Source organism: Zonotrichia albicollis, chromosome 2 (genome assembly GCF_047830755.1).
Source record: "Zonotrichia albicollis isolate bZonAlb1 chromosome 2, bZonAlb1.hap1, whole genome shotgun sequence".
NCBI classification, from domain to species: Eukaryota; Metazoa; Chordata; class Aves; order Passeriformes; family Passerellidae; genus Zonotrichia; species Zonotrichia albicollis.
The window spans coordinates 114,564,912-114,591,476 of NC_133820.1; the positions used below are offsets into that span (position 1 = coordinate 114,564,912).

The following is a 26,565-nucleotide window of genomic DNA, read 5'->3' on the forward strand; positions in this document are numbered from 1 at the left end:
GAGAACTGTCCACTTCATTTTTATTTAAGATCTATTACAAAAAGAAAACACTTGCACACATCCCATCCCCAACACTGTAGGTGCAGTTCCTCTCTTCTGGGTCTCATAAACACCCACCATTTTACTGGCAAATCTTTTTCCCTAGTTCACATCTGATTTATGTATTCCTGAATAAAAACTATTATTTTTGAACTCAGTTCTGGGAATTACAGCATACCCCTGATTTCCAGTGTACAGCACCCTGGATATCATTACCATTTACAGCCCTGCCACTGAGATGGCTTACCTTTCAACTGCCAGGATTTCTATGCCTGAAGTATTGCTATTTCCATACTTAAAGGTGATCAGTTCTGGGTGTTTCTTCTTGGATGTGATTTTGACTACAGAGTTGAGTGCCTGGCGAGACTGTATGTAAGCCAGTCCCTTCCGTGATGGAATCTCCCTCAAACAGTACATATGGGTTGCTGTTACTAGGAGATGACTTGAAGGAAAAGAAAAATACAAATTAGTTTTGTAAATGAATTAAATATCAGCAATTTAGAAAGTTAAATTCTATGACTAAACTACATGGAGAGAGGTAGATAATACAGCTACCAAATCTAAGAAACAGTTTTAACATCCATAATATCTAATGAAGAAAGCTCTACAAAAGACTTCATAATTTCCTTGAGTGCTGTAGCACAGCCATTCCTGAAAACAAACATGGCTTTGTCCCCAGCATTATTGGTGCACAGCCCCTCTCTCCCCCTTCAGTTTTCCTTACTACCTTGTTCTTCAAAGCAAAACTTGACACCAGTTTTTATACATAATTACCATTCTAGAGCACTGCAAATACAAGAATGCAAATACAGTAACACTTTGTCCCAGTTTGTTTCACACTTTCATTTCCTAGTGTAATATAAAGGCTAAGTTAAGTGACCAACACTTGTTTTTTAGAATTTATATCAAGATGGATGTTTTCACTGAACTTAATTTCAGTACCTGGGAAACATGTGTCCATTTTCTTTTACTTCATTACATGGAAAGTTGTACTTCACATCAGGTTTATTTATCCACGTTTGGATGTTGACAACCTCTTTTCGATCATCGTCCGACATTGAGGAGCTGTCAATTTCATCTGGTTTGAATGGAGGGGGTAAAAACATTAAAAAAAAAATAAAATTCACACCCATCAGCCAACTTTTCAATTCACTTAAACCCACTGTAGCTATAGTGGTTCAAAGCAAGTGTACCAAATCATACAGAATTCTTGAGAGGGAAGAAAGAAAAAGGCATATCTGATAGTTCTCTCAATTTTCTCTCAACAAATAAGCTTTTTTAGGTCAGGGGGTATCTTAGGCTGGTCTGATTTGTCCATGCAGTAAAGTTTCATGGATTTCTTTCACAATGGAAGTCACTTGTGCAGACTTTCCTTGAAGCCATATAAACCCTTTGCATTTAAATCACCAATATCTTTTGGCAAGGAGTACCAAAAGCAAGACAACTTCAGTCCAGAATTTCTTCTTGTGGCTTCTAGTTTCTTTTATAAGAAGAAATGAACACCTGGTGATCCCTTTCAAGGATAGGCATTATTTTTGTGGATCCCTTTTCCTCCCTTAAAATGTCTCTTTCACATAAAATTCAGCTGTGCCTTTTGTGAAAGTAATATCACATCTTTCCTCACCTACTTATGCCTCTCTGAACCTTGTCCTGTTCAAACATTGTTTCTGACATCAAGGGCAGAAGACACACAACATTTAATGTGTGAGTGAATCACAGATTTCTGAGCATTTGATTTGCTTTTCTGACTGTTAATGACTGCTTACTTGTTATAAACCCACTGCAGCTGGACACAGCCAAATCATTCTAGCACCACTGGATCTGAAACTAGAAGTGCTTGGGGGGTTTTTAATGTCTTTCTTGCATTAAATTCATATTGAATTTCATGTGCCATTTTAATACCCAGTCATGCCAATTAGCAAAAGACTCAGTCTGTCCTTACTATCTCAGATAACCTTGGATCATTAGCAAAAATTGTTGTCTTTGCCTTCACATCCTTTTTAAGGACATTGAAGAACATATTCTAACCCAAAATTTTCAGCACAGATCTCTGTGAAACACCCAAAACTTCTGTATGTGCTATTACTTAGTTACAAAATACTGCTTTTATGTCTAAAGATGGTGATTATGTTCACATAGTAATTTTGGTGCTATATTAGAAGAAATTAAGCAATCTAGTTTTCTAACACAACTAACTATATTAACTCCATACAAATTACTCCCAGAAATAACTCAGGACAACTCTTCAAAGAGCCTTTTTCAAAGCCAGTTTCCTAGACTTCGTTAAACTATTTACTTCATTGCAATTCAGAATCTGAAACACACTTGGGGAAACATTTTCACTGAAAAATACATTATGGAACTGAAGCAAATGGATCAATAATCCACCCTCATGTCACAGAATCACAGAATGGCTGAGGACAGAAGGGATCTCTGGAGGTCACCAGGTCCAACCCCCCTGTTCAAGCAGATCCACCTACGGCAGGCTGCAATAATTCCAGCTGACTGCAATTACTTACTACAGAAAAACCCCAAACACTTAAACTTGACAAAACCAATTATTCAGAAACAGGTTCACTTTTTGCATTCTTCTGTATCAAGATCATATATACTTCACTTCATATGTGTTGGCTTTGCTTACTCCAATTGCTCTGATTCTGCTTACTTACAAAGTGTAATAGTGCTTTTAAAGGCAAATATTAAATAAATAGAACTTAGTAAAAAAGTATTACTGAAAACATGTTCTAGACAATCTGTCTTGGAGGAGCTGGTTTTCTGAAACTACACAGACTTTGCAAAACACTATTATGGATGCTCAAAGAGCTGTGCAAACTTAATTATGTGGCATTTGGAGAAATATCTTGTTAGTATTAAAGCTTAAGCCTGATAATTTAATTTTGCCCCTTCACAATTTTTATTGCAGATGATGATCAACTGTTTGTCATTAATGTTATTTAAACCTGTGACTCTCATTAATCTTCCTGAACTGCTTCTTTTGCATATCAAAGATTCTCAGACTAGTTACTTGTTTCTCCAACATGCCAAACATGCTTTTTGGCACAAAAGTGTTATTTGTGAGATGATGATTGAGAGTGGGCTAAAACTACCAGAGCAAAACCAGGGCAACAATAGGTGGGAACCATTCTGATGTTAGAGCTGCTCTCAAAAAAACCTCCAAACAAAGCTTTATGAAATGTGTGGTGTTCCAATTTTGCCTGTAGTTTTTCAATGAGATAAAAAAATTTAAATAAAAATTTCATGGTTTTTTTCCTACAGCAATCTGCATGCATATCAAGAGATGAATCAATTATTAACAGATTCAGTGCTAAAAAGCCAAGTCTGAAACATTGGAGAGGTGTGCACACATTGGCCATTTAAAATCTAGCTCCCACTATATTGCAGAAATTCAGATCTTTACACTAACTGACAATACTAGATATTTAAACTGAGATACATCAGCCAAACCAGGTCTTTTACATTTTGCTTACTGTTGTAATAAAGGCACATCTGCCAGCTTACATATATGAGATCAGTGTTGTAAAAGATCTTTACTTCAGAAATAACAAGTGAAGACAAAAGATCCCCTACATCTGCTTACTTCAATATCCTCCTCTTGGCTGTTTGGTGCTTACCCCAAACTACTTTTTATTTAATCTGCTCCTATATATTTGAAGAGGGTCAGTCCTAGGCATTACCATAACATACATGAACAACAATACTAGACAAGTATCATATTGCAAGACAAAGATGTAAGATACACTGATTTAGCGCAATTTAATGACTTTGTCTATATAAGCTAATCTAGGTAAAAGAAAAATTTTCTACTGTACCAGTATCATATTCTTCTTCATCTCCAATGCTGAATACTGGCTTCACACCACGATAGGGTTTTCCTACTCTGTCACTGCTGCTGACATGCCTGTGGGCAATGAGAAGGACAGGAGAAGGAGAGGGACAGAAGAAAAGTAGCTTTCAAACTGATGGTCTGAGTTCCACAGTCACATATTAGCAAAATGTAAACACAGCCGTACAACAGAGAAGGACAAGAGACTCTCATGAAGCTGCCTGCAAGGAAGAAGTGAGTGACCCACCAAGCAGCTTGGTTAGTGAAAGCACATAGTTCAGTCACTTTGGGAGCCTGACTGTTGTAACAGAGAAAGTGGAAAGAAATACTGGTTTGTTTTAAAAAAAACATCATCTGCTCACCTTCTCAAATGGTAGCACACATCAGAGACCTGAAAACTGACAACATGCTACGTTTCTAGCATGAAATGAAAACATATCTGGATGCCAAATTCAGATAAAGCAAAAAACAAACACTATCAACTAACATATCTGGAAATTCATTTTTCTGGTTAATTCCTCAAAATATAACAAAATGCCTTAAGAACTACACACTATAAACCATCTGTGGTAGTCTAAACCCTGACTTCCTGTTCATTACTTCCAGCTTGAGTCAACTCTTGAAATATTTGCTCAAACAATTCCTACTGCTACAGTCCCAGCACCAGTGTGATATTCATGTGTTGTCAAAAATCACATTTCAATTGTTTCTGCAGATCATATCAAATGACACAAACACACACAGCTGAGTCTTTATGTGTGACAGTGAAATTGCAAATCCTGAGATATTTTAAAGCTCCAGCTCAGAATGCTGCGATTACATGGTCACAGCTGAATTAACAGTTGAGGGCAAGAGCTTTTAATAATACCTGAAAAATATGAGAAAAATCGGAAAGTTCAGAAAGCAACAATACAGGCAATTTCTGAAAAAACCAAATAGTTCATAATTTTAGCCTTTAGAACTGACAATACTTAGCAGTTTTAAAAAACTCAAAACAAACCTAGAAAACCTGCCAGTCCCTTTCCTTCAGTTCAATAACCTCCTTCCCTATACTGTGTGTTTATGTTTCCTAACAAATCTAAGCCTTGACTCCTGTTTTAATTGCATTCACAAACTCCAGTTTAAATGCTACTGTAGAACCAAGCTGGACAGGGAACAGGTTTAGTAACATGTAAACTAATGCAGTTATTTAGGGATATCTGAAGGTAGAATTGAAAGTTAGAAAAGAAAAAAACATTTTCTATGGGTAAAATTCACTAATATAAACAAAATAAGGAAAAGTTTAAAAACCAAACAAACAGAAATGTGGTCTACAATGGCACAAAAATAAACATACAATAACATGCTCATTAGTGTTTAAGACAATAAGCATCAATGACACTGACAATCCAAGAGGGCAGTGCTTCCATATGGAGGCTTTTGTAAATATGCTTTAGTAATACATAACCAATTGAGTAAGAAGCAGCACATTTAAATAATGTCAAATTGAATTATGCAGAGGATATAAAAGCAGATCTCACTGGTGTTTATCAAATGAAGTTAGTCAGGACAAGAGAGTAAACAAGAGAATAAAAAGCTACTTTATAAAAGCCTGGTAACATCTTAAATTAGGAATTGATTCCCTTTAACCTGCTTACATGGAAGACCATCATTACACGGTTACAAATTGCATGTAATGTCCTTTGGTGGCAAACCTGCCAAATGGAACATCCTAGTGATAAACACAAAGTAGATCTAGTTGAATTGGTACAGAAAAAATGCCATTCTAGGTTTTAGAACTGTAAACAATTCTAGGTTTTTTTAGAACTGTAATTTTAAGAAAATACTCTAAGGATATAAAGTGTGAGCCAATTTATTCTTGCAACTACCCAATGAAAGAAGATGTGCAATAGGAATGAAAGGAATAAACAAAATCACCAAAATAAAATCTCAATATATCAAAACTTCTTGGTTACAAACACAGATTCCTGCATTTCTGAGTTATCAAAGAGTCACCATATTTAACACTTGGTATTTTAACACTTGCTTACCATGTTCTAGAAACAGATCAATAAAATGTGGGGTACAATCCCCATGATCTTAAGTATTTCTAAATCAACAAAACATACTATGTGCTATTGGGCCATTCTCATTGTTCTTCCACAGAGCATTACTACTGATTTTTCTCACATGAACAACACCTTTCTGTGATGCTTTTGGGTGACTCTCAGCTCAAATTATGTACAAACTACTTGAAAGAAAAATTAGTCAAAAACCCATGAAAACCCACTTTTAAAATCTTCAGTAATTCATCCAGCATTAACCTTCGTGCATTTCAGGGTAAGTGGGTCAAAAGCTACAGAACTCCTAAAGTATAACCAAAGTTTGAAAGGGATTATGCATGAGCTGCTCTTGCTCTTCAATTACCACAAGTAATTTTATAAAAACCCAAGTCTCAATTTTTATTTCTGAAATAATTACAAGACACTGTATGTGAATCAAATGTGAAAGGCCTCCACATTTGCATGAAATGTATTAGTTATGTGAACAAGATGAGGTAGAATTGCAAAGCATATTTACATATCAGGTTTTTTTTTCCCAATAATGAGCATGTCTGCTTCTTTCAGCATGTTCTATCACCATTTGATAAGATGCATAAAAATTTGACGCTTCCAGACAGAATTTCTGTAGGGGTTCCCTGTCATATCTAAGTTCTGATGATATTTTATGAAAAGTTTACTTTTCATAATTATAGTCTCTCTTGTTAAAACCTTAAGCCATAATTTGTTCAGTAATTGTTCCTGGTGTCTTCTACTAGCATAGTTTACTAATAAAATGTATATAGGAAATGACAGGTTAAAAAAAAAACATAAAAAGCAATAGTAAGGGAGAGAAGAGAAATAACAAAGCAGAAACTAAGAGAAGAAAGCACTGCCAATACATTCTTTTTTCTTCCTTTAGTCTCTTGACCAGTGCTTGTAAAAAGCAACAGTTTTAATATATTTCAAGAAATTAAATTCATAGCAAAATATGCAAGCTATCTTGTCAGTGTAACCAATGCTTACAGACATTGTGATGCCATGCTAAATACAAGAAAAGTGGTTTTAGTCAGACTGCTGAATTGTCAAGCTTACCGCTCCAGGCTTGCTCTGTCTGGCCAGGAAATATTGAAAGGTATTCTACAGTACATTGGGGCAGAGGACAGAACAAAAGAATTAAAAATATGTAAGGGAAAAACCTAGATAAATAGCTGAAATTCTCTATATTGGCAATGTATCTTCTTCAAGAAGGATGCTTGTAAATAAAAACAAGGCTTCATGAAAGCTGGACATGAGGTAAAGAAATATTTGCAAAAAAATCTACTAAAAGATGCATTTCCTATGCTGCCTGTGGCATACATGTAAGCATTACCTGATTTCACAGAATGGCCTGGCTTGGAAGGGACTCTAAAGAACAACTTGTTCCACTCCCTGCCCTGCACAGGGATATTTTACACCAGCCACACTGCTTAAAGCTCCATCCAGCCTGGCCTGGAGCACTGCCGGGGATGGAGCAGCCACAGCTTCCCTGGGCAACCTGTGCCTCACCACCCTGTAGAGAATTTCTTCCAATATCTAATCTAAATCTACTCTCTTTCAGTTTAAATCTTCAGTCATTCAGTTTAACTCATCACAAAGCAAAAGCTACCAAACATTATTTAAGAATTTTTTGCCTCTAATGGTGAAATAAAAGTAGTAATAGTATTTTAGAAAATCATTTTCCAACACAGAAAGAAGGAATGATCTGAGGTACTATTAAAATTACTCATCATTTGGCATGTATTTTCAATCCTGCTATCAAACAAATGCTAGGTTTCTGAGATTCCTGAATACCAGTGTCTTAGTATTCAACACACGCCTTCAAAGGCTGGAATTCAAAGAACTACAACAAGCATTTCATTTAAAGCTCTGACAGATGAATGCTATTATTCTTGTATCTAGTTAAGATAATTATTTGGAATGACCACTTCCAAATTTCAGTCTATTTGCACATTCCCATTCCTTGCTGTACCCAAAGACACAAAAACCAAACAAGCATTGATTCTGAGTTTGAAAAGCAGCTTTACATAAGGACTTGGAAAAAAAATCAAGATTTTTAAGAGGTAAACTCAATTTGCCAAGATGCAGCAGTGAAAAAAACAAACAGAACAAAACCAACCAATCAAAAGAACCTATCCAGAATCCCACTGTCATTCATCTATGTCATTAGAGTCCGGATGGGGAGGCATGGAAATAGAAGTGAAATAACTTTTCACTTTCAGGCTAAACACAAAATTGACACACAAAAAGAAGTGAAATTAAGTGACAAATTCTAGGTAAACATTGAAGGCAACAGGGACCCACACTGGCCTTCCAATACTGAGGGGCACAGTAGGCTCCCTGGGTCATGATAAAATTGTGAGGAGGATAGGGGTAGAAAATTAAAAAACTGAATGTGGGAAACAACTTTTCCCTAATTAGCCCAGTTTTCACTTAAAAACAGCCACATAAAATGGGAAGTCACTTCTCCCAACTAATGCACAGTGAGATATAAATGACTCACCTGTCCACTGGAGTAGATGTATTTTCAATAAAACTGATAACTTTCTCTTTCACATTCACAGATTTAGTCTTCAAAGCAACTGTCATTTTATTCACTAGGGATTTCACTCCTTTTCCATCACCTGAACCGTTAGGAGTATCACCCTGTAAAAGTAACTCCTCTCAGGATTAATCATATATGTTATTTCATCTCAATGAATTTATTAAAAAGGAAACAGAGTACAAAAGAGAAATTCACTTTTTGGTACTCAGCAGAACCTCAATTACACAACTGAGTATTTCTTTAGAATTCTATCAATAACAGCAATGATATTGAGGAAAATATCATCCCACAAAGCAAGCTTGACAAACTATATTAATGAGCACTCTGCTATGGACATCTAGACAAAAGAATCCTATTAGTGATACACTGCATCTAAATTAAAGGCTAAATTGTACACATAATACACCAGCTGCAGAAAAGATACAATTTTGAGCTTTGCCATGAAATTGTATGCCACTTTATAGTAACTTTCTCCCAGAGTGAGTAAGAGCTAGGGAAAGAGTTGCCTATTACATGTATTCTGCTGGAGAATGACTACAGCAAGTTCTTACCTACAAACTCTTCCCCTCAAGAGGATAAAAATGTGTAGGTCACCTATGACTTGACTGGGATCATAGTTTGAAATTAAACACACAAGTGAAAACAGTCATGATTTGCAATAATGCATTTTATGGAATAGTATGAGGAATGCAAAGAATAAACCACATGACTCCTGGGGCTCCCATCCCACTGTAACACTTACACTAAAATTCCACTTACATCAACAGAGCTTATGCTATTTCTTGAGCCTGAGGTACTAGCAATCCAGTGGCCATATCCATTTTCTGGTCCTTCCACATTGATATCTGCTAAGTGCTGTTGGAGGGCTGTTAAAAGGCCATCAAAAACATTCAGAATTACACTGGACTTAGTCTGTTGATGAAAATTTTGTATATACCTGAAACTAATCAGTAACAGTTTTTCCCCCACAATACAATAAAATAGATAAATTCAGCAGTCACTATAATAATCTTTGGCTTTTCTTTCAGTAGTATAAAGGCATTAAGAAAATCTAATTATCTAATGCCTATTTATCTACCTAACATACTAATTATTTTAGTAAACATTTAGAATACAGCAGCAATTAAAAATAAATCACTGCTTTGATCTTGAAGACAGCTCTTACAACACCATACATATTGATTAATAATGCCTCTATTGTGTTGTTATTAACGTCATATTGTAGCACAGATCTCTCCACTGTTGTAGAGCCTGATTATTTCCAGCAACATCAACTCATCAATTACGAACTTCTGATTTAATAAATCATAACAGCAGTTAATAGTAATTATGAAGTTGCATCTTCATATGAATCTGCAATCAACAGTGGCTAAAACATCAAGAATGACAAGCTGGAAGAAGGAATTTCTCCAATTTCTGCATTAATTTTTCACTATTAAGAAATCTGGGAAAGCCCTAGGAGTTAACCACACAAATGTGTAAGTGCACAGTGTTTACTTACACAAAACAAAAATCTGACAAATGAGACCTACTTGCTATTCATTTCGATGGTTTTTAGCAGAAGTCTCAGAAATACCAACAGTGTTAAGATATCAGGATTTTTCAAGTCAAATTTCATTATTAATAAACTTACCCATAAAGCCTCCTTTGGCAATGCTTACGTACTCCTTATTTTTCTGCAACAGAAAAGATAATTCTGATCAGAGCAAAAACCTGTGGAATGAGTTTGGCAAGTATGGTAATGAAACAGGGGTTAGTTTTTTTACTAAAAACTAAACTCAAGTAATGTAGAAACCAGTTCAGATTTTAAGGAGAACATGTTTTGCCATTTACCATCAATGGCACATGCAGACGCCCTTTACTCCAGCTGTTAAATCAATTTAATAGTACCTGTAAGAAATGTGCTAACACCATGTTCATGTACATGTCTTCCTCTTCCCTGCCACTTCCCATGAAGCAGAGATGCTCCCCACCAGCTATGGAGCCAGACTCAATAGATTGTTTTTGTGCTTCTAACAGGGATTTTACAGACTGTGCAAATTCTGATGGGTTTTGAAGCATCTGTGGAATGAACAAACAAAAAATGCTGTTTGACACCGAGATATTGTAAGATGAGTTGTGAAAGGAGACAAACTTTGGGAATGGTTACAATTCCTTGAGCACAAGCAAGGCAAGCTCAGCACTGTTCAAGTCACACACACACACCGAACCTGACTGAGACCTCACATTACATAAAGAACACTGTGAATGGTCCTTTACTTCCTCACCCCAGGAAAGCAACACAGCTTACATTTGTTAGTTTACTTCTGAAGGCATCAGGTATTAGTGGAACAAGTCTTTGCAACTTTCATGTTGCACTGATTTGGTAATACAGCAGTGGCACTGGTTTCCATATTTACATATGCTTGGGCACAACACATCCAAACTTGGGAGAGTTGAAACCCTTTAAACTACCTAGAATTTCTAGATGCTAGTAAAATCTTCCTCTTGTTGCCTCCCCACTAAGCTTTTTCTCATTTACTTATCAAGATTTAGGAAAAGAAACAACAATTGAGAGTACAAGGAGGTATCTGTGATTCTTTGTACTCTCAAAAAGCTAAGGCTGGGATACAGGAAGGGCTACTGTGCGTGCAAAATAATGAGTTCCTCATGAAAGAGATGGAGAAACAACGACTTTCTCAACACAGCTAGAATTTTAACCTGTGTTTGTGGGGAAGGTACTTATTTAAACTCATAAGAGAATTTTGATCTGTAACTGACTGAGGGGAGCAGGGAGGGGTCAGAAGGGATTCTCATCATTTTGTCTGTACAGTGGATCAAATGATGAAGGACAAAGTCAAAAGTACACAACCTAGGCATCAGTGAGTAAGGCTGAATTTTAACTGGGGTTTTCCTAGAGAAAAAGGCTGTTGCTTTATTACACAGCTCCTAAATCTCACCACTTCCTCTAACTATAAATGAGGTGGAATCCAAAGTGCTCTCTCCCCATTATCTCTCCTCACAATAATTTCTGCATACTTTGCACATACAGGAATATTAAATGCATTAAAATTCCATTAATGACTTTTCATCACAAAGGTTTTTCCCTATAATATTTTCATAGCATTGACTTTTACAATAAAGGATGAACCTGGTGACACTCATCCACCATAAAAGACTATGAATTCCAACATACAATTTAAATACATATGAACTGATCACATCTAATTTAAGACTTGTTTTCATGGACTCTTTTTCCATATATTATCAGCTATTTGTACTACTTAATAATTTTAAATGCTTATTTCTACTATACTGAATATGATATTTAATTAACACTAGCAGAACATCCACATAGGACAGATAAATGATTTTTGCTCCAGGTTAAAAGCCACACTATCAAAGAACCATTTAGGTTGGAAAAGACCTTTGTCATTGACTCCAACCACAAACCTCACACTGCCAACTCTCCACTGTTAAGCCACATCCCCAAGTGCCATGTCTGCAAGTAATAAATTGAGTCACCTCCAGGGATGGTGACTCAACCCCTTCCCTGGGCAGCCCATTCCAATGCTTGACAATGCTCTTGGGGAAGAAATTTTTCCTAATATCCAACCTAAACTTCCCCTGGAGCAATATGAAGCCACTTCCTCTTGTCCTACAGCTCATTACTTGGGAGAAGAAACTGACACCCATCTTGCTGCAACCTCCTTCAGTTTGCCCTTCAGCCTCCTTTTATCTCCTATGCAATTATATTTAATATTTTATTTACACATGTGCATATAATACTGAATAATGCATCATTTTAATTAGAGAGGTAAAGATATTAGATGCAGGATGGAACTTAACTAAGGTATAAAAGTCTTTTATGATTTAATTTCAAATAAATCATTCCATACAGCTTCCACAGACTGCTTAAAGTAAAACAGTTGAGGGCTAATCCATAAGTGATGAATACACTGCTGAAATGGAAGTGATTTTGGGGGAAAAATAGGACAGAGAAAAATATGACTGAATGTTCAATTAGGAATTCATAATCAAATAAAAAATCATACAAAATCTTCATTGAAGTTATTAACTCATAGCATATCTCAGTGCCAAAATCAACACACTTTCTCTTTCATATTGTACAGCAAAAATTTTAAAGAAGCAACCAAATCCTTTTCAAGATATCTATCCTATAAAAGCAGACTGTAATAAGACTGGCTGTGGCAAAAAAAAGAGGCAAAGAAAAAAATGTTCTTTTTAAAAATTAATTACACCTTTCACTGGAAATTAGGATGCTAAAAAGAGATTTCTCCTCCAAGCCTTAGTCTGTATGGGTTTCCACTCCTAACCAAAGAACAGGAAGTCTGGAATCCCAAATTCTTATGTCATTAAGGACTAAACTTCTCAGTAAAATGATGGTTCTACCATCTCCTTTAGAGAAGATAATTTTTAAAGTCTTATCATCACATAGCTAGACCCTGCAGTTCACAAACTGAAGCCTAAACTAGAATACTTCATTTTTCAAGGCAGGCATTTCTCTCCCCTTCTATCTCAGTTAGATTCAAATACCAGTAAAGAAACAAAAAGCATACAAACCAAATCTGAGTCTAAATGAAATGCTGTTGATAAATGCCCAGCATTGTATTGCTCTGCAGGACGACAATCCACCACAAAGAATCTCACTCCTTCCTGAAAGAGAAAATTTTCAACTTTAAAATTGCATAATTATTAGCAGAATTCTATTACATTCTAATACTAACTCACATACTACAGGAACTGCTCAGAGGGGCTAAGCGCTATTCAAAAAAAAAATCTTACTTCATTTGATTAATCTGAACTTTGTCTACAGCTCCAGACTACCAGTAGGATTCTAGTATCAGCTTTCCATTAATACATCAGCTTGTGCATGGGAAAGGATCATCCAAGTGCAATTATACAATTTCTACTGAGAGGAAACATAGTGGGTATGAGACCATCCAAGGGGCCACTACTAATCAACACAGCACAGAAGGATGTGTTTATGTCCCATTAACTTGGACAGGATATAAACAGATGCTTAACTTTATTTGGATGAGTAAAATACCCAAACTATGCATGACAAAACTGGGGCCTGGAAACTGCAACAAGAAGTCAGTGGTCAATAAGAAAGACTGCAATAACTACATTATTATTATCCATATATGGGTCTTAAAATATTTCTAATGAAGTCCCTGCATCTCCATCTGCAATTAACTTCTACTGAAACAAGTTCAATTTTCTTTTTTTTCCTTTAAACCTCTCATTGATAAAAGACAGATATTCCTTAACAGGGTTCTTCTCAAAGGTACTGAGTAGTGAGTTTTAAATTTTCCTCTACAACAGTTTTATTTGGAAAGGAATTCAAATTAGTGAGATCCTACTTTCAGCTCACACTCCTCAAATTCCAATCAGCTCCCCCATGCTCCTTGCTACAGCACAAATGCATTGAAGACTGCAGATCATTTAGAAGGAAGAAAACTTGAAGACAAAAATATTTTTCCTGAAATAGCAAATACTCATTTGTGCTGTTAATATTTAAAACTAGTGGTTAGTGATTGATTCTTTCCCTTTTCTATAGAACTGGGGGGGAAGGTTAATTCAGTATACTGACTCCTTGCTGCTGATTTGCTTGCAGAATCTCAGACACAGAAACTGCTAGACAGAGAGCCTGGCTCAAGTCTGTGTCATCATCTTTGAGGCCCAGCAAGCTGCTGCCAAAAAGACTGTGGTTGTCCTAATAAGGCAAGGAAAGAAAAAGATTAAGTGAAGCCATTGTCTTTATGTGTGAAAGTTTAAAATTAAGCCATATGTTGCAAACATCAAATTCCACACGTGTATCCCATCCACATAGTAATGAAACTTTTGATCAACTGAAATTCTTTCTGAAAAATCATTCAAGGTCTGCACTTCCATTACAAACATGCTTGTTCACCACTTTCCCCATGCCAACATGCCTCTGGTATTTGTTCCTTAGTTGTTTGTTTTGTTTTTTCCCCACAAGAAAACCTCCCATATCTGCCTACACACATCAGAGGAAGTACATACAATCTGAGGGCAACGGCTACCAAATACTTTGATTTCATTCATTCACTAAGTCAGATATCATGACTAAGGAAGAGCTGCAAAAACAGTGCAGGTGATAATAGATTTATCTATAGTAAGAGACTTTTTCTTCTTTGTTATTGCAAATACAGTTTAGCTTCTTCAGTTCTTACAAGAACCTCATTTGGAAAATGAGGTTATCAGTCATGAAGTGAGAATATTGCAAGTAAGCCTCTCTCATGTATCAGTTAACCTTATCTTTCAAAGATCCTAACAGTAAATACCACCAGAGTAACAACATGAAAAAATGTTTAAAAAAATTAAGAATATTGCAATGAAATATTCAAAGTTACTGTCAGCAAGAGCTTAAACACTAGCCAAAATTTCAGAGAATTTCAAAATTACAGTTATTACCTTCCTGAAAGAAGCTGGAGTTTTGCTACAGTAATATTGTGCCAAAGAGAAGAGATCTTCTATATCCTCTAAATCAAGATTGGCTGGTGATGTTTCTAAGAATTCTGAGACAGACAAACAACATAAATGCAACACTCTTTCAGACACAGAAATCAAACAACACAGATCATAAGAGAACTTATTTTTAATAAGCCATAACAATCTACTGTATTGACTAAGCATGAATATTGATTCACTTTCCAGAGGAAAAGTGAAGATACAGGAAATACTCCTTATGCATGGAAAACTTTTTGCTAGACTTCTATGCAAAATATTTTTTATCACATTCTTACTCCCATACAGCTTTAGCTTTCAATTCTAACTTAGCTACTTTTCTAAAGAGCTCTGACCATGAGAATCCTTTAAAATGAGTATTTAATCAGTAGCACTGGTCTGTGTTCAGGACAACCCAGGGATGTAGTTCTGCAGTATATGGCAAAGACAAAATTCCAAGCACTCTCATTTTAAACTACCAGAGACCATTAATTACATTGTATTATGTGTGTAAAAAAATACAAAGGCAATAGAAAATTTCATTTTCCACTGAAATTTAATGCATTTTCTATAAAAAGAATGAATTAGGCTCAAGTCAAGTGCACATGAAGACAATCCAGATAATGCAACAAGTGCAGTAGATTTAAAGAAGGATTTGCCAGCTGTTGCTTTAGGCTTGGAAAGACCAGTTTCTGGTGATTGTTTCCAGTACTTTAAACTGAAGCATAGAACTAGGTGTGGGAGCACTAAAAGGAGTAAGGAAAGAAGGTCAAGGACAGGGCAGCAAAAGTAAGAAAGAATTAGTGTGGTGAAGGGATTAAAAAATGAGAAAAATCACATGGAAATTAACAGTATAGCTCTTTAGCAACAAAAAATAGTAATAAATGGAGATTACAGTATTTAGTAAATATTTCACTAGCAGCTATGTAAGAGAAGTACTTACTTATCATTTCTTCTTTATCTGATTCTTGTGCTAAGATAACGTCTCTGAAAACAGTAAAGTCACAGGCACAGATTAAGTCAGTAAAACCAAAATGAAACAAACCTGGATTAAAACAGTGTCAGCAAAGAATGTCCCAAAGAATTAACTATACACTTACTTTGCATTGACAAGGATGATCAACATTAAGAAATAAATAAAGAATGGATCTGCTTGTTGTAGATATCCATCCCATATTGCCTGAGTGACTTCAGCTGAACAGTAGTATGAGAAGAGGCTTCCAAGCTAAAAGTTTGGAAAATAATGTGAGAAAAAGCAATTACCAGGAACAATCTTATCAGGAATACATTTTTAATAGAGATACAAGGTATCTAAAAGAAAATAAACCCAACAAAATTATGATAAAACCTACATCTGAACAACGTACTGAAGGATGGTTCTAACCTCTAACCAAGTTTAAAGGAAACAGTGCACAATACTACAGATTATCTTTGAATAAATATGACTATTGTGAAGGCAAAGTTGGCTGTACACTGCCAGCCTTGCAAATTCAAGCACAGATAACACAATCAAGCTGGAGTACTGTTTAGCTCACAGCCACTGCTAAATACCAATTATACCAACAAGACAATCATAAGAGAATATATTTACTCAAATAGCATAGCAATTAGGGCTTTGAAAGGATCCTGCAAACATAATTATTTTCCACAGCAGAATTGGGCTAATTGAACATGGTTGCACGTTAGTTTGACAACATCACTTACTTAGCATTATGATGCTTTATGATTGAGTAATTAAACATTTGCAAGCATCAGAAAATTTTCATTACCATTTAAGAAACTCTGCCTGTTCCCGTGCTCCCACTTGAAAATACATCCTCTCTGATACACAAAATTCAAAGCAGATAAAAGGTAGGAACTTCTTACTACACATGCCAGATTTACAATCACACCTAACTCAAATGCATACCCTCCTGACTTCACTGGGCTCTTACTGTACTTGCTGATGCACACAAATTCCACATACATTCACAAATCTTTAAACACAGCTACAGCTTTCAAAAGCTTTAAAACACTGTCATGGAATATTTCAACGCTTCCTAGTATAGTTTTATAGCAGAAGGTAGATCTATTCAATTCTGGCTCAAATGCAACTGAAGACAAAACATCCATGAACAAGATGACAATGGCAGGTCTCAGTATGATGTTTATATACTTTTAAGTATTAGTGATACACCTATATAGACAGGTTGTTCACAGATGAAACAGAGGATTTTACTGTAATCTCAGTATATAAAATGAAACTTAAGATTTTTTCCTAAAATTGTACACCAAGAAGGATGGTGTTGAGAACTGGCAGCTACATCAGCTTCCTTCACTACCACCTTTCAGAGAGAAGATTCTTTTTCTAATTAGGTTTCAAAATTTGAAGAAACAACTTCAAAGAATTTTTTTATGTACTAAGGAAAATTCTATTAAAAAATGGAAATTGAGTGACAAAAAAGAACCTGATTTCTCTTTTGAAGGCTCATGAGACTGGCAAAAGGCAGATTTCGAGAATGTGAAAATTTTTCCTAGACACATTTTTATACTAAAATTGGCAGCAGCCCTAAAAAAGAACAAACAAAAAACACCCCAAAGACAGACCTCACAGTTTAATAATTAATTCATTTTCACTTCTTTAACTGAAAATTCACAAGGTTGAAAAAAAATTGTACATAGCCAATGAGTATTAAAGAAGAATCCAGGAAAGTTCACGGATCAAAGTCTTCTCAATTACAGACTACTACTAAATTACAGACTTTGCCTGTGCAAGCACAGTATCATGATTTTGTATTGCATATACTAAGTAGCTTTGATACAAAAATTTTGTTGTAGTCCTGCTACACAAAATTTATAAAAATGATTGAGGTGAGAATCTTTGTAACTACCCATAATCTGAGGTAGTTTTGAAGAGAAAATGACTAAGGCTTCAAAAGCTGTAAAATATATGTGTCTAAATTCTAAAAGACATACATATATGCCTTAGCAGGGAGGTTTCTAAAACAATTCATTCTTCAGCTTTAAAATACCTGTTAGACTGATGTTACCCACATCTACAACATACAGCTGCCCACAATCAAAACTAACTTTTTGCTTTTTGAGCACATCAGCTGTTCTCATTCTTCCTTACTCCAAGAAGTTCCTAGTATCATTGGCTCAATAAGGACTCACCAAGTACAATAAAAATGTGACATTAACAAGCCCTCATACTTCATGCAAAACATTAAAGAAAAAAGCCCACACTATAATAAAACATGCAATTTATATTAATATATGCAGTTCTAATTGCTTGTACTACTCTTCCATAAACTGACAACATCTACTTAAATTTTAACAGAAATTTATTTTTCATTATGTTTCCCTACTTTCACTTTATTACCCAGTTGAGTGCATATGAATCCGGAGTCATCTTCTTGGTATCAAGAAAGGAGCAGAGTTCAGGCTCATGGTACTGAAGCAACAGTCTAAATAGATGAAAGGGTCTTCCCTTCATAAAACAATCCCTAGAAAGTAGCAATGAAAACAATCAACTCCCCCGTAATATTGCAGTTTTCAGACTTACAGTAGCAATTCTTTAGTATCTGTGATCATGTAATTTCCTGTACATTGGTCTTTTAGTTCATAGGGACTGATCATGAAGTCAACTTGCCTCAGAATCAAAAAACCAACCAATCAAATCAAACTAACAAAAACCCACAAACAATGAAACCCCCACTAAATTATCAAGGCAGCAGAATGAAATACTGCTCCACAGATTATATAATACAGAAGTATTTAAAACAGATTTAAATCTCAAAACAAGTCTAGCATGGTACCAATTGAGCAGATTCACCAATCTACTGTAAATTGCCTTTGTATGTCTTCCATTCTCCAAGTGAGGAGAAAAAAACCAGGAAACAGTCTACATCTCATTGAAACACCATCTAGATTGCTCCTGAGAAGCTGAAATAGCAGCTTCTCTGCAAACCTTCTACAGCTGAAGCACAAGGGTTGTGTGGCCACATCCACACTACCCCCACACAGCTCACAGAGCCCAAGAGTGTTTCAGAGCAGAAAGGGACACGAGCTGAGTCAAGTGACAGGACTGATAAATGCTTGCTTCCTGCCTCTATAGCAAACATGCATTTTTCATATTTTGGGCACATATCCATCAGCCAGGCTGGAATCTCCTCTCCAGGCAATCAGACTAAGATCTTTAATTACAGACTATCCAGCCTTGCTGAAGCGTCATGGTGCTCCAATATTCTTAAAAACTTATTTTAGTAAGAGCACCTACATAACAGCACGAAAAGCTCAAAATTGTCATTAAAAATACCTAGCAACTTAAAAGAAAAATCAAAATCAGTCCCTACTCAAAAGAATATAAGGAAAATATTAACTACTTCTAAAGAGATTTTGAGACTTCATTAGTGCTTATGAATTACTGTTTCTGAAGGGACAGAAGTATTTTAGATATCGAAACTGCTACGAAAGGGAACAAAAAACCACCTTCACATACCCTATGTGAATTAGTTCATAAAAAATGAATTTTTGATATTGCATGAAAGGATAGCTCTTTAAAAGGCATACTGAATCTAGATGAGTCACATCACTCAGCTAACTCTTTGCAGCTTAAGCCAACCCAATCATCTCCTGGATTTCAAACCAACAGGTATTGAAATTGATGATCATATGAAAGAATCTGACAACACAGCTCGGAACAGTGCTCCTCTAGCCAAAACCAACATGCCTATCTTTCAGAGAATACTTCTACTGCCAATAAAAATAGCACATATGGAAAAGAAAGAGTTTTACCTTGGAATGAATTTATTCATGATAGCATAGAAGCAGTTGTACAAATCACTGCGGGGCAAGTGAAGGTGCACCAGAGGTTTGAGCAGATGTATCCAGCCAAGGCAGGAACTGTATTTAACATTGCGTGATTTACAATAAAAAGTAATAACAGACTCAATATCCAAAGTTAATACTGACTTCTCTTCTTCTGGCACTGATAACTGGTCTGAAATAAGCACAGTAATACAAACTGGGTTAAAAGCTTTTCAAAGAAATTGGATGACATTATTTCATAGCACAATTGCACCAATAGGGACCGATTGGAGAAAAAAATTCAGCAAAACCAGAAAAAAAAAGCTGGCTGTTTGGATTAAATTCTTATAGAAAGGCATTAAAAAAGGTATCAGAATACAAGTGATTTTATAAACCCAGCAGGATAAGACATTTAAATAACACAACAACAGGATAGAAGAAGTTTGGGGTTTCCAGGATCTGTACAAAAGAAAGAGGCAGATTCTTTCAATGCACAGAATGCCCCTCTTCTACTCCTATTTGATGTGCTCAGCACACAACTCAAGCTCAACTCTACAATACATTCATTGGAATTTCACAGATCAACACAGATCAACCCACAATGCCTACCTTCAATTCCTCAAAAGCTGACTGACATGTAAATTTATCTAAATCAGAAGTTTGAGATCAGCTAGGCTTCCAGACTTAAATTTTAGCATTAACTTACAAATCACTTTTTTTATATCCAGGATGGGGAACAGAGACCTGTACACACTAGATTAACATAGTGGCATTAAATTTCTAGAAAACATCTTTCCCCCTCAGTTACAAGAAGACCACGAGTCTCATTCCTGTTAGTAGATTTTTTTATTACAGAAGTCTTTAATACTTTCCCATCAAGAATATTGACAAGCCAGTCAATGTTTGGCATTCTTTTTCTCTATCTCGTAGAAAAATGAAACAGTACATAAAGTCCACATTTCCAAGAGGATATGCTTAAAATTTGGAGACTACTTGATATGTTAAAACATTGAAATAGAGGCATTTAATCCAACAAAAAACTGAAGTCTCCATATAACCTTCTTTCTGAAGTAAATTTACATTTGATTAAATCCTTACATATCAGAAAATATTTGCCAATAAATATGAAAAGAGAACTATCAGACACTGAAACGCTTAATTTTGTATGTTATGAATATAATCAGAAGATTTTGCATCTTCCTAAAGAGAGACTGTGATTTAAAAAGAGACTGGAAATTCCACACCCATGTCTTTCCTTTATAGGACAGAGAGAAGGAAAATAACTCCTAGATTTTAGGGCTAGAACTGCATTTCAGAAATGGTAGGTATGGATGCATGCAACAACTCCATCCTCTGCCCTAACTTTCAATTGCATAAGAATAAATAAAATGATAGGTAACAAAATAGAAGATTCTCTTATAGAAGTTCTGAGATGTATCCTGATTTATGAGTCAGCATTGCTTCCACCCATAGATCACACACCAATGCTGTTGCATCATGTCAGGGGTTTTACCAGTCCTGTGCTGAGCTGCCAAGCAGATCCTGTGGCAGCTCCTTGCAAACATACCAGATTATTATTTCCTTTGTCCTGGCAGCACCTTGCTTGCACAAACACAGCCTTTCCTTTTTTGCTGAAAATGCTATTAAAAACTATCTTTCTTTAAAATAGTTTTTGAAGCCCAAAACATTTAATATATTTCTTCTCTCAAATGCTATATGCATTTTCATGCTCCAACAGGTTTTCAGATTCAGAACCAGACCTTTGACAAATAAAAACCGGAAAGACACTAAATAAAGAATGTCTGCTTTAAAAGATGGAGCTTGGAAAACAATTGCCATTTTTTTTATCTCACAAAGCTTTCTGACTATGCAAACTATCATTTACAAGCTAATACTTTGAACCCCCATGATGTCACCCACCCAGAGTCTGTGTACAGGTAAGATACTATTGTTTCCTTACTGATTTTTATCTGCTCTTTCATCTTCCTCCAAAATGTAAACATCATTCAGATCATTTAATTGAAATAGTCTTAAGACAACTGAGAATACAGAAGTTTTCAAACTGATGGTCCAAATGTAACAGAACTTACCGATTAGCTCTTGGCAATCCTTATGGATTATACTCTGCTCAGGTAGGTCTAAGGAGCCATCCCAGGATGCTAGGCTGTCCCCCTTTCCTACAACATTAAGTGCAATCTGAAAATAAAAACAGAAAGCCCTCTAAATATTTTAGTGTCTTTTTGCAGTTGTTCAATTAGTGAACTCAGTAATTAAAAAAAAAAAAAACCAAAACAAAAAAGAGAACTATTCTTAAACGGACTCAACATAGATGCAGATGAAAATTCCAGTACATCTCTTCTGTAGAGATGCCTGGCAATTAAATCTTTTACCTCAAATGAAACTTGAGGTATTTCCTACTTCTTGATTTAAGCTCATTTTTACCTTCCAGACTTTGGCCCTTAGATCAGCAGGCAACTGCCTTCCTTGAATGATGTTTCTCACAGTTTCAAGATCACAGCCTCCTTCGTCTAGAGCGTCTGCAAGATCTTTTATCCTAAAATAATGAGATGTAATTAAAAAAATTAATTCTACTATTTTTCTCTGTTTATGTAGACTGAAGGCTATTGTCAGGCAAATCCCACACATATGCAAAAGTATAAGACAACTTGGAAATTACTAAAAAGAAATACTTGCAAAATGTTATTTATTCCTCTAATTTACAGCTGCTCCTTCAACTTGTAATTCCATCCAACTTACATACAAGAAAAAAAAGTTTGCTTTTTTGTTTTCATTAAGTGACAAGGTTGCAAAATGTATCATAAAAATGCAAATTTAGTTGCAGTTTACAGCTTTCAGCAACTTTCAATTTCAGCAAGTTTTCACACACACACACAGCGCAAATATTACACCTAAATTAGATGGTGGAGTTATTCTAAATAAAATATTAGATGGCCTAGAAAACAACACTTATTTCAAAGGTTTAGAACAGTCAGCTTTTAAACTCACCGTCCCTGAAATGGGAAAAGACCTTTTAGTCAAACTCAAATTCATTTAACTATACAGTTGTGGTATTTGAAGCGTGGACATACGCACAAATCTGAATTAACATATACAAAAATGTTAATAATCTAGAGAGTAGCAAAATACACAAATTGACAAGACAAACACAAATGATGACCGCTGTAATAAGACAACAAAAGTTCACAAGCATTATAGATAAGAAGAAATTCAGCATTCAGGAATGATTACTTTACAATCTCTCTGACAGCTCCTGCAGCCTGGTTCAACGTTTCCATGCTGTCAGTAACGGGAGAACCACATCTGATGATTTCAGGATTTCAATATCATGTAGCAGAGCAGTGGCAAAACAGGTTCACTGGAAAAATAGCAATGGCAGTGACACACAGGTCCCACAGGCAAAACTTCTCCCTTGCTATATCCTCTTAATTCTTCTCTACTTGCTCTGACATCTGCCTTAAGAAAAGCTTTCTTCAGTTTCCTGGTGAGTTACACACACATCCAGGGGTTTACAGACAGAGCAAAAGAAAAGGATTATTTCTCTAGGACAGATATTCACCAGGAAGATGCATTCCTGGTGAATGACACATCTATTTATACACATGGAGTAACAGATGTTAAAGTGTTATCAGTATAATTCTCAATTAGTCCATGACTACTATGTAGTCAATTCAAACAGCCACAGGAAAAAATGTCAGCTGTTGAACTCTTGTCTGATTTAACTTCCATATAGCCACAACTAAATCCTTGGTATAGAAGTTCACAGGTCTGGTCTCCTGAAAACTTCAAACACACATTTCTAATTTTCTGTGACAAAAAGATTAAAATCTCAGATCTGGAAGAAGGTATGCAAATATATAGCTAGCTTTACTCAAGAGTTCTCAGAGTATTTACAGGTCTGCAGAGTCAGCATCTTCCTTGCATTGCGTCAGGGAGTTTCTTTGTCACCACTTTTTGGTCTGCATTTTAAATCATATTTCAAATATACACTGGGGCACAACTCCCATTTTTTTCAAGTAATTTTGCAAATCTGGATGAAAGAAAGCATAGATTACAAAGAGAATGACTTGCCTTATTTTCTCACATTTTTAGTATTATAAAAAAAGAAAAAAAATCCCAAAGTCTGTTTCGTATAGGGTTACAGGTTGCATAAGTTGCCAATTCCTTTCCTGAGACAGAAACAGAGGGGAAGCACACTTGTACTTCAATCACCTATTTTGTTGCCCAGTTGTGTACATAATGTTCAATGCCTGAAAAGTTACATGAATGAATCAGTTAGACTTGAATAAAAATCAAGTATTTCCAGGAGATTTACACAAAGAGACCTCCTAGCTCTCAGTGGAACTGCATGAACTCTAGGATGATCTAGCTTTAACAGAAGCCAACATCAAACATCAGCTGGAGAGAATGAGGTGCTCTTAGACACACTGCACATTTCTGTGAACACTGTGTAAGAAAAACAGACTAGAGAGCAACAGCCAGGTCTTGAACTACAACTAGCTGCTGCACCTATATCCAAGTATTAAACAGGCATGTGGAAATGAATGCAACAGCTGTGTACACGTTCCATTTCAAGTCGAAAGATCTTAAATTATAATACTTAACTTTGTTTCTATGTCACCCAAAGAAACTATTTTGAGAACAAGAAAGTAATTTTTACTTGAAACAACACTTAAAACTACATCTGCACTAATTACAGAATCACCTGGCAAAAAATGTTTCACAAATGCACAAGTACAAATTCTACCAGTTACTAATATCCAGCATTCAAGAAGCCGGGCATGTAACACCAACTTTAACATGTTATCTGCAAATGTGTGCTTCTGCTGCTTGACAATATCCTACCACTTGCAAAAACTTCCTCCAAGTGCTGTCACCCCCACTTTCTACACTGTAAAGATGAGAGACAAATGCCAGTTTTACTGCTTCACCTCACAAAGCAGGACACTGACATGTCCATCTGCCATGTGATGCATTCCCAACAAGGAGTTAAGTGAAATAACAGCGGGGGGGGGAAAATGCTTTGTTCTGCTGTGATTCAATTAGGTGCTCATTTCCTCCATCAGCTGCAAGATTGCTCACAGACTGTAAGAAAGGACTTCTCAAAGATTAAGCAAATTCTTTTCTAATAAACTTTCTGTTCAGGCTAACTTGCAAAGTAAAAAACATGAAAGTGATTTCAACACTTAAAACACGAGTGGACATGTGTTTAACTTATTTCTGTCAGTTGTTCTATAAATACTCCACTGAATTGCTAGCAATCTGGATCCTTGTCTCTCATGAGTGAAGAGCAGCTAGGAAGTCTTCTGTTCACATGGATAATGATTACGCTTATTTTGAACAGAAAGCAGCACTTCTCCCTGTGTGAAAACCCTTCCAGACCTGAACATCTGTACTTTCTGCTCTGCCATGGTTTCACTGCCCATCTCTAGGTGCCACTCAAAATTTTGGTTAGATATGTTGAATTCCAGCCTACACCAAAGCCATGGCCTGAAAGGTAAATGTTCCCACATGATATACTGTTCAAAATGCCATAATACAAAATGCTTCTATTAGTGCATCTGCAGTAAATTTCCATGCTTAGAGAAGGATCTCTTACATTCATGCCAGTCTGGTGACATATTAGAATCAACAAGAAGTTGTCTTCACAGACATTAAACAGGTCCTTTTTTAACTTAAGATGTGTAACCTGGTGGCAAGAAAAGCTGAATTCCCAACAGTAGATCAATTTAAGTATTTTTTTCTAAATATTATTTATACTGAGATACTTGGTAATCACTCATAAATACAAGAGAAGGGATTAGAAGTGTGGGATGTGAACAGTAGGAAAAAGATAATAGTAAATGATCAATAAACTACATGAAGTGTTAAGAATACTACAGTCAATTTCATACTTTTATAGAAGGTATTACTACAGTTCCTATTTTTAATTCAAGATTTTCCTGACTCCCAGGAAAAAGCCTCAACAAGAGCTATATTGAATTGAAATTAATGAGTGTTTGTTCTCTACTGAAAACAAACAAACAAAAATCAATCCCTCACATTTGCTTCAAAATATCCATTGTATCCAGCACACCACTGAACCATCCATTTATTCTCCAATAGAATTTTGGAGAAAAACAATTCCCTGACTTTTTTTCTTCAATTTCTCGCTTAACTGGAAAGGACTTCTCTGTTCATGAGCTTTCAGAAGAAATACTACGGCTCCAAGTACCAATTAGCCAGATTGTGAGAACTGGAAGGATATATGGAAACTAGGTTTGTCACCTTGTTGTCTTAGGCAGTTGCAGTGCATTTTGGGACCCTTAAAATGAGTTATTCCAATGCAAAGTTAAATGTACAGGAACAATTCCATCTGTGGTTACAGTTATATTTAGTTACTTCAGGTCCAGATTTCCCAAGTACAGATCTTAAAAATTACTAATTGATCAAGTTTCCTGAAGCTTGAGTATTAAACATCTGCAAAAAGGTTTTAGAAATTAATTCATAACCATTAATCTGTTTGAAAATCTGAACAAGACAAATAAGGTCCAAATCATTAATTTCCTTGATAAATGAGGCAAGAAAAATCTATAACTTCCAACTACAAACATTTTAACTAACAACAAGCCATCTTATTTGTGTCTATACAGTCTACTGACTAGATGTATTGCATTGACAGAAATTATGATTAAAATAAATAAGCAGACCAAAAAAAAAAACATTTTACAGCAGTTTGAAAGCAGCCTGCCTCCTTTGTCTTTGGTAGCATTTTAGCTTTGGACAGAAATGTCTTCCAGAACAAAACAGTGCTGGCAATT

The 26,565-nt window shown here is 35.7% G+C and overlaps 1 protein-coding gene across 4 annotated transcripts in view; it reads right to left on the reverse strand.

Annotated features, from left to right (window-relative positions):
- TBC1D23 (TBC1 domain family member 23) overlaps positions 1 to 26,565 on the reverse strand; it is a 31,829-nt gene that overhangs the window by 2,584 nt on the left and 2,680 nt on the right. For 2 of the 4 annotated variants that reach the window (XM_026793564.2, XM_074536093.1), the window contains 18 exons: positions 22,997 to 23,123; positions 22,190 to 22,301; positions 21,838 to 21,943; positions 19,736 to 19,940; positions 18,321 to 18,444; positions 16,060 to 16,184; positions 15,903 to 15,946; positions 14,927 to 15,030; positions 14,082 to 14,204; positions 13,049 to 13,141; positions 10,376 to 10,546; positions 10,119 to 10,161; positions 9,245 to 9,351; positions 8,444 to 8,586; positions 6,997 to 7,041; positions 3,870 to 3,958; positions 982 to 1,117; positions 287 to 481 (listed from right to left, as the gene is read on the reverse strand). In XM_026793564.2, the coding sequence (XP_026649365.2) occupies positions 287 to 481; positions 982 to 1,117; positions 3,870 to 3,958; positions 6,997 to 7,041; positions 8,444 to 8,586; positions 9,245 to 9,351; positions 10,119 to 10,161; positions 10,376 to 10,546; positions 13,049 to 13,141; positions 14,082 to 14,204; positions 14,927 to 15,030; positions 15,903 to 15,946; positions 16,060 to 16,184; positions 18,321 to 18,444; positions 19,736 to 19,940; positions 21,838 to 21,943; positions 22,190 to 22,301; positions 22,997 to 23,043 (2,012 nt within the window). In that variant the 5' untranslated portion in view covers positions 23,044 to 23,123. The remainder of the gene's footprint in view (positions 1 to 286; positions 482 to 981; positions 1,118 to 3,869; positions 3,959 to 6,996; positions 7,042 to 8,443; positions 8,587 to 9,244; positions 9,352 to 10,118; positions 10,162 to 10,375; positions 10,547 to 13,048; positions 13,142 to 14,081; positions 14,205 to 14,926; positions 15,031 to 15,902; positions 15,947 to 16,059; positions 16,185 to 18,320; positions 18,445 to 19,735; positions 19,941 to 21,837; positions 21,944 to 22,189; positions 22,302 to 22,996; positions 23,124 to 26,565) is intronic. The other 2 variants (XM_074536092.1, XM_005487132.4) reach the window with 2 other exon arrangements.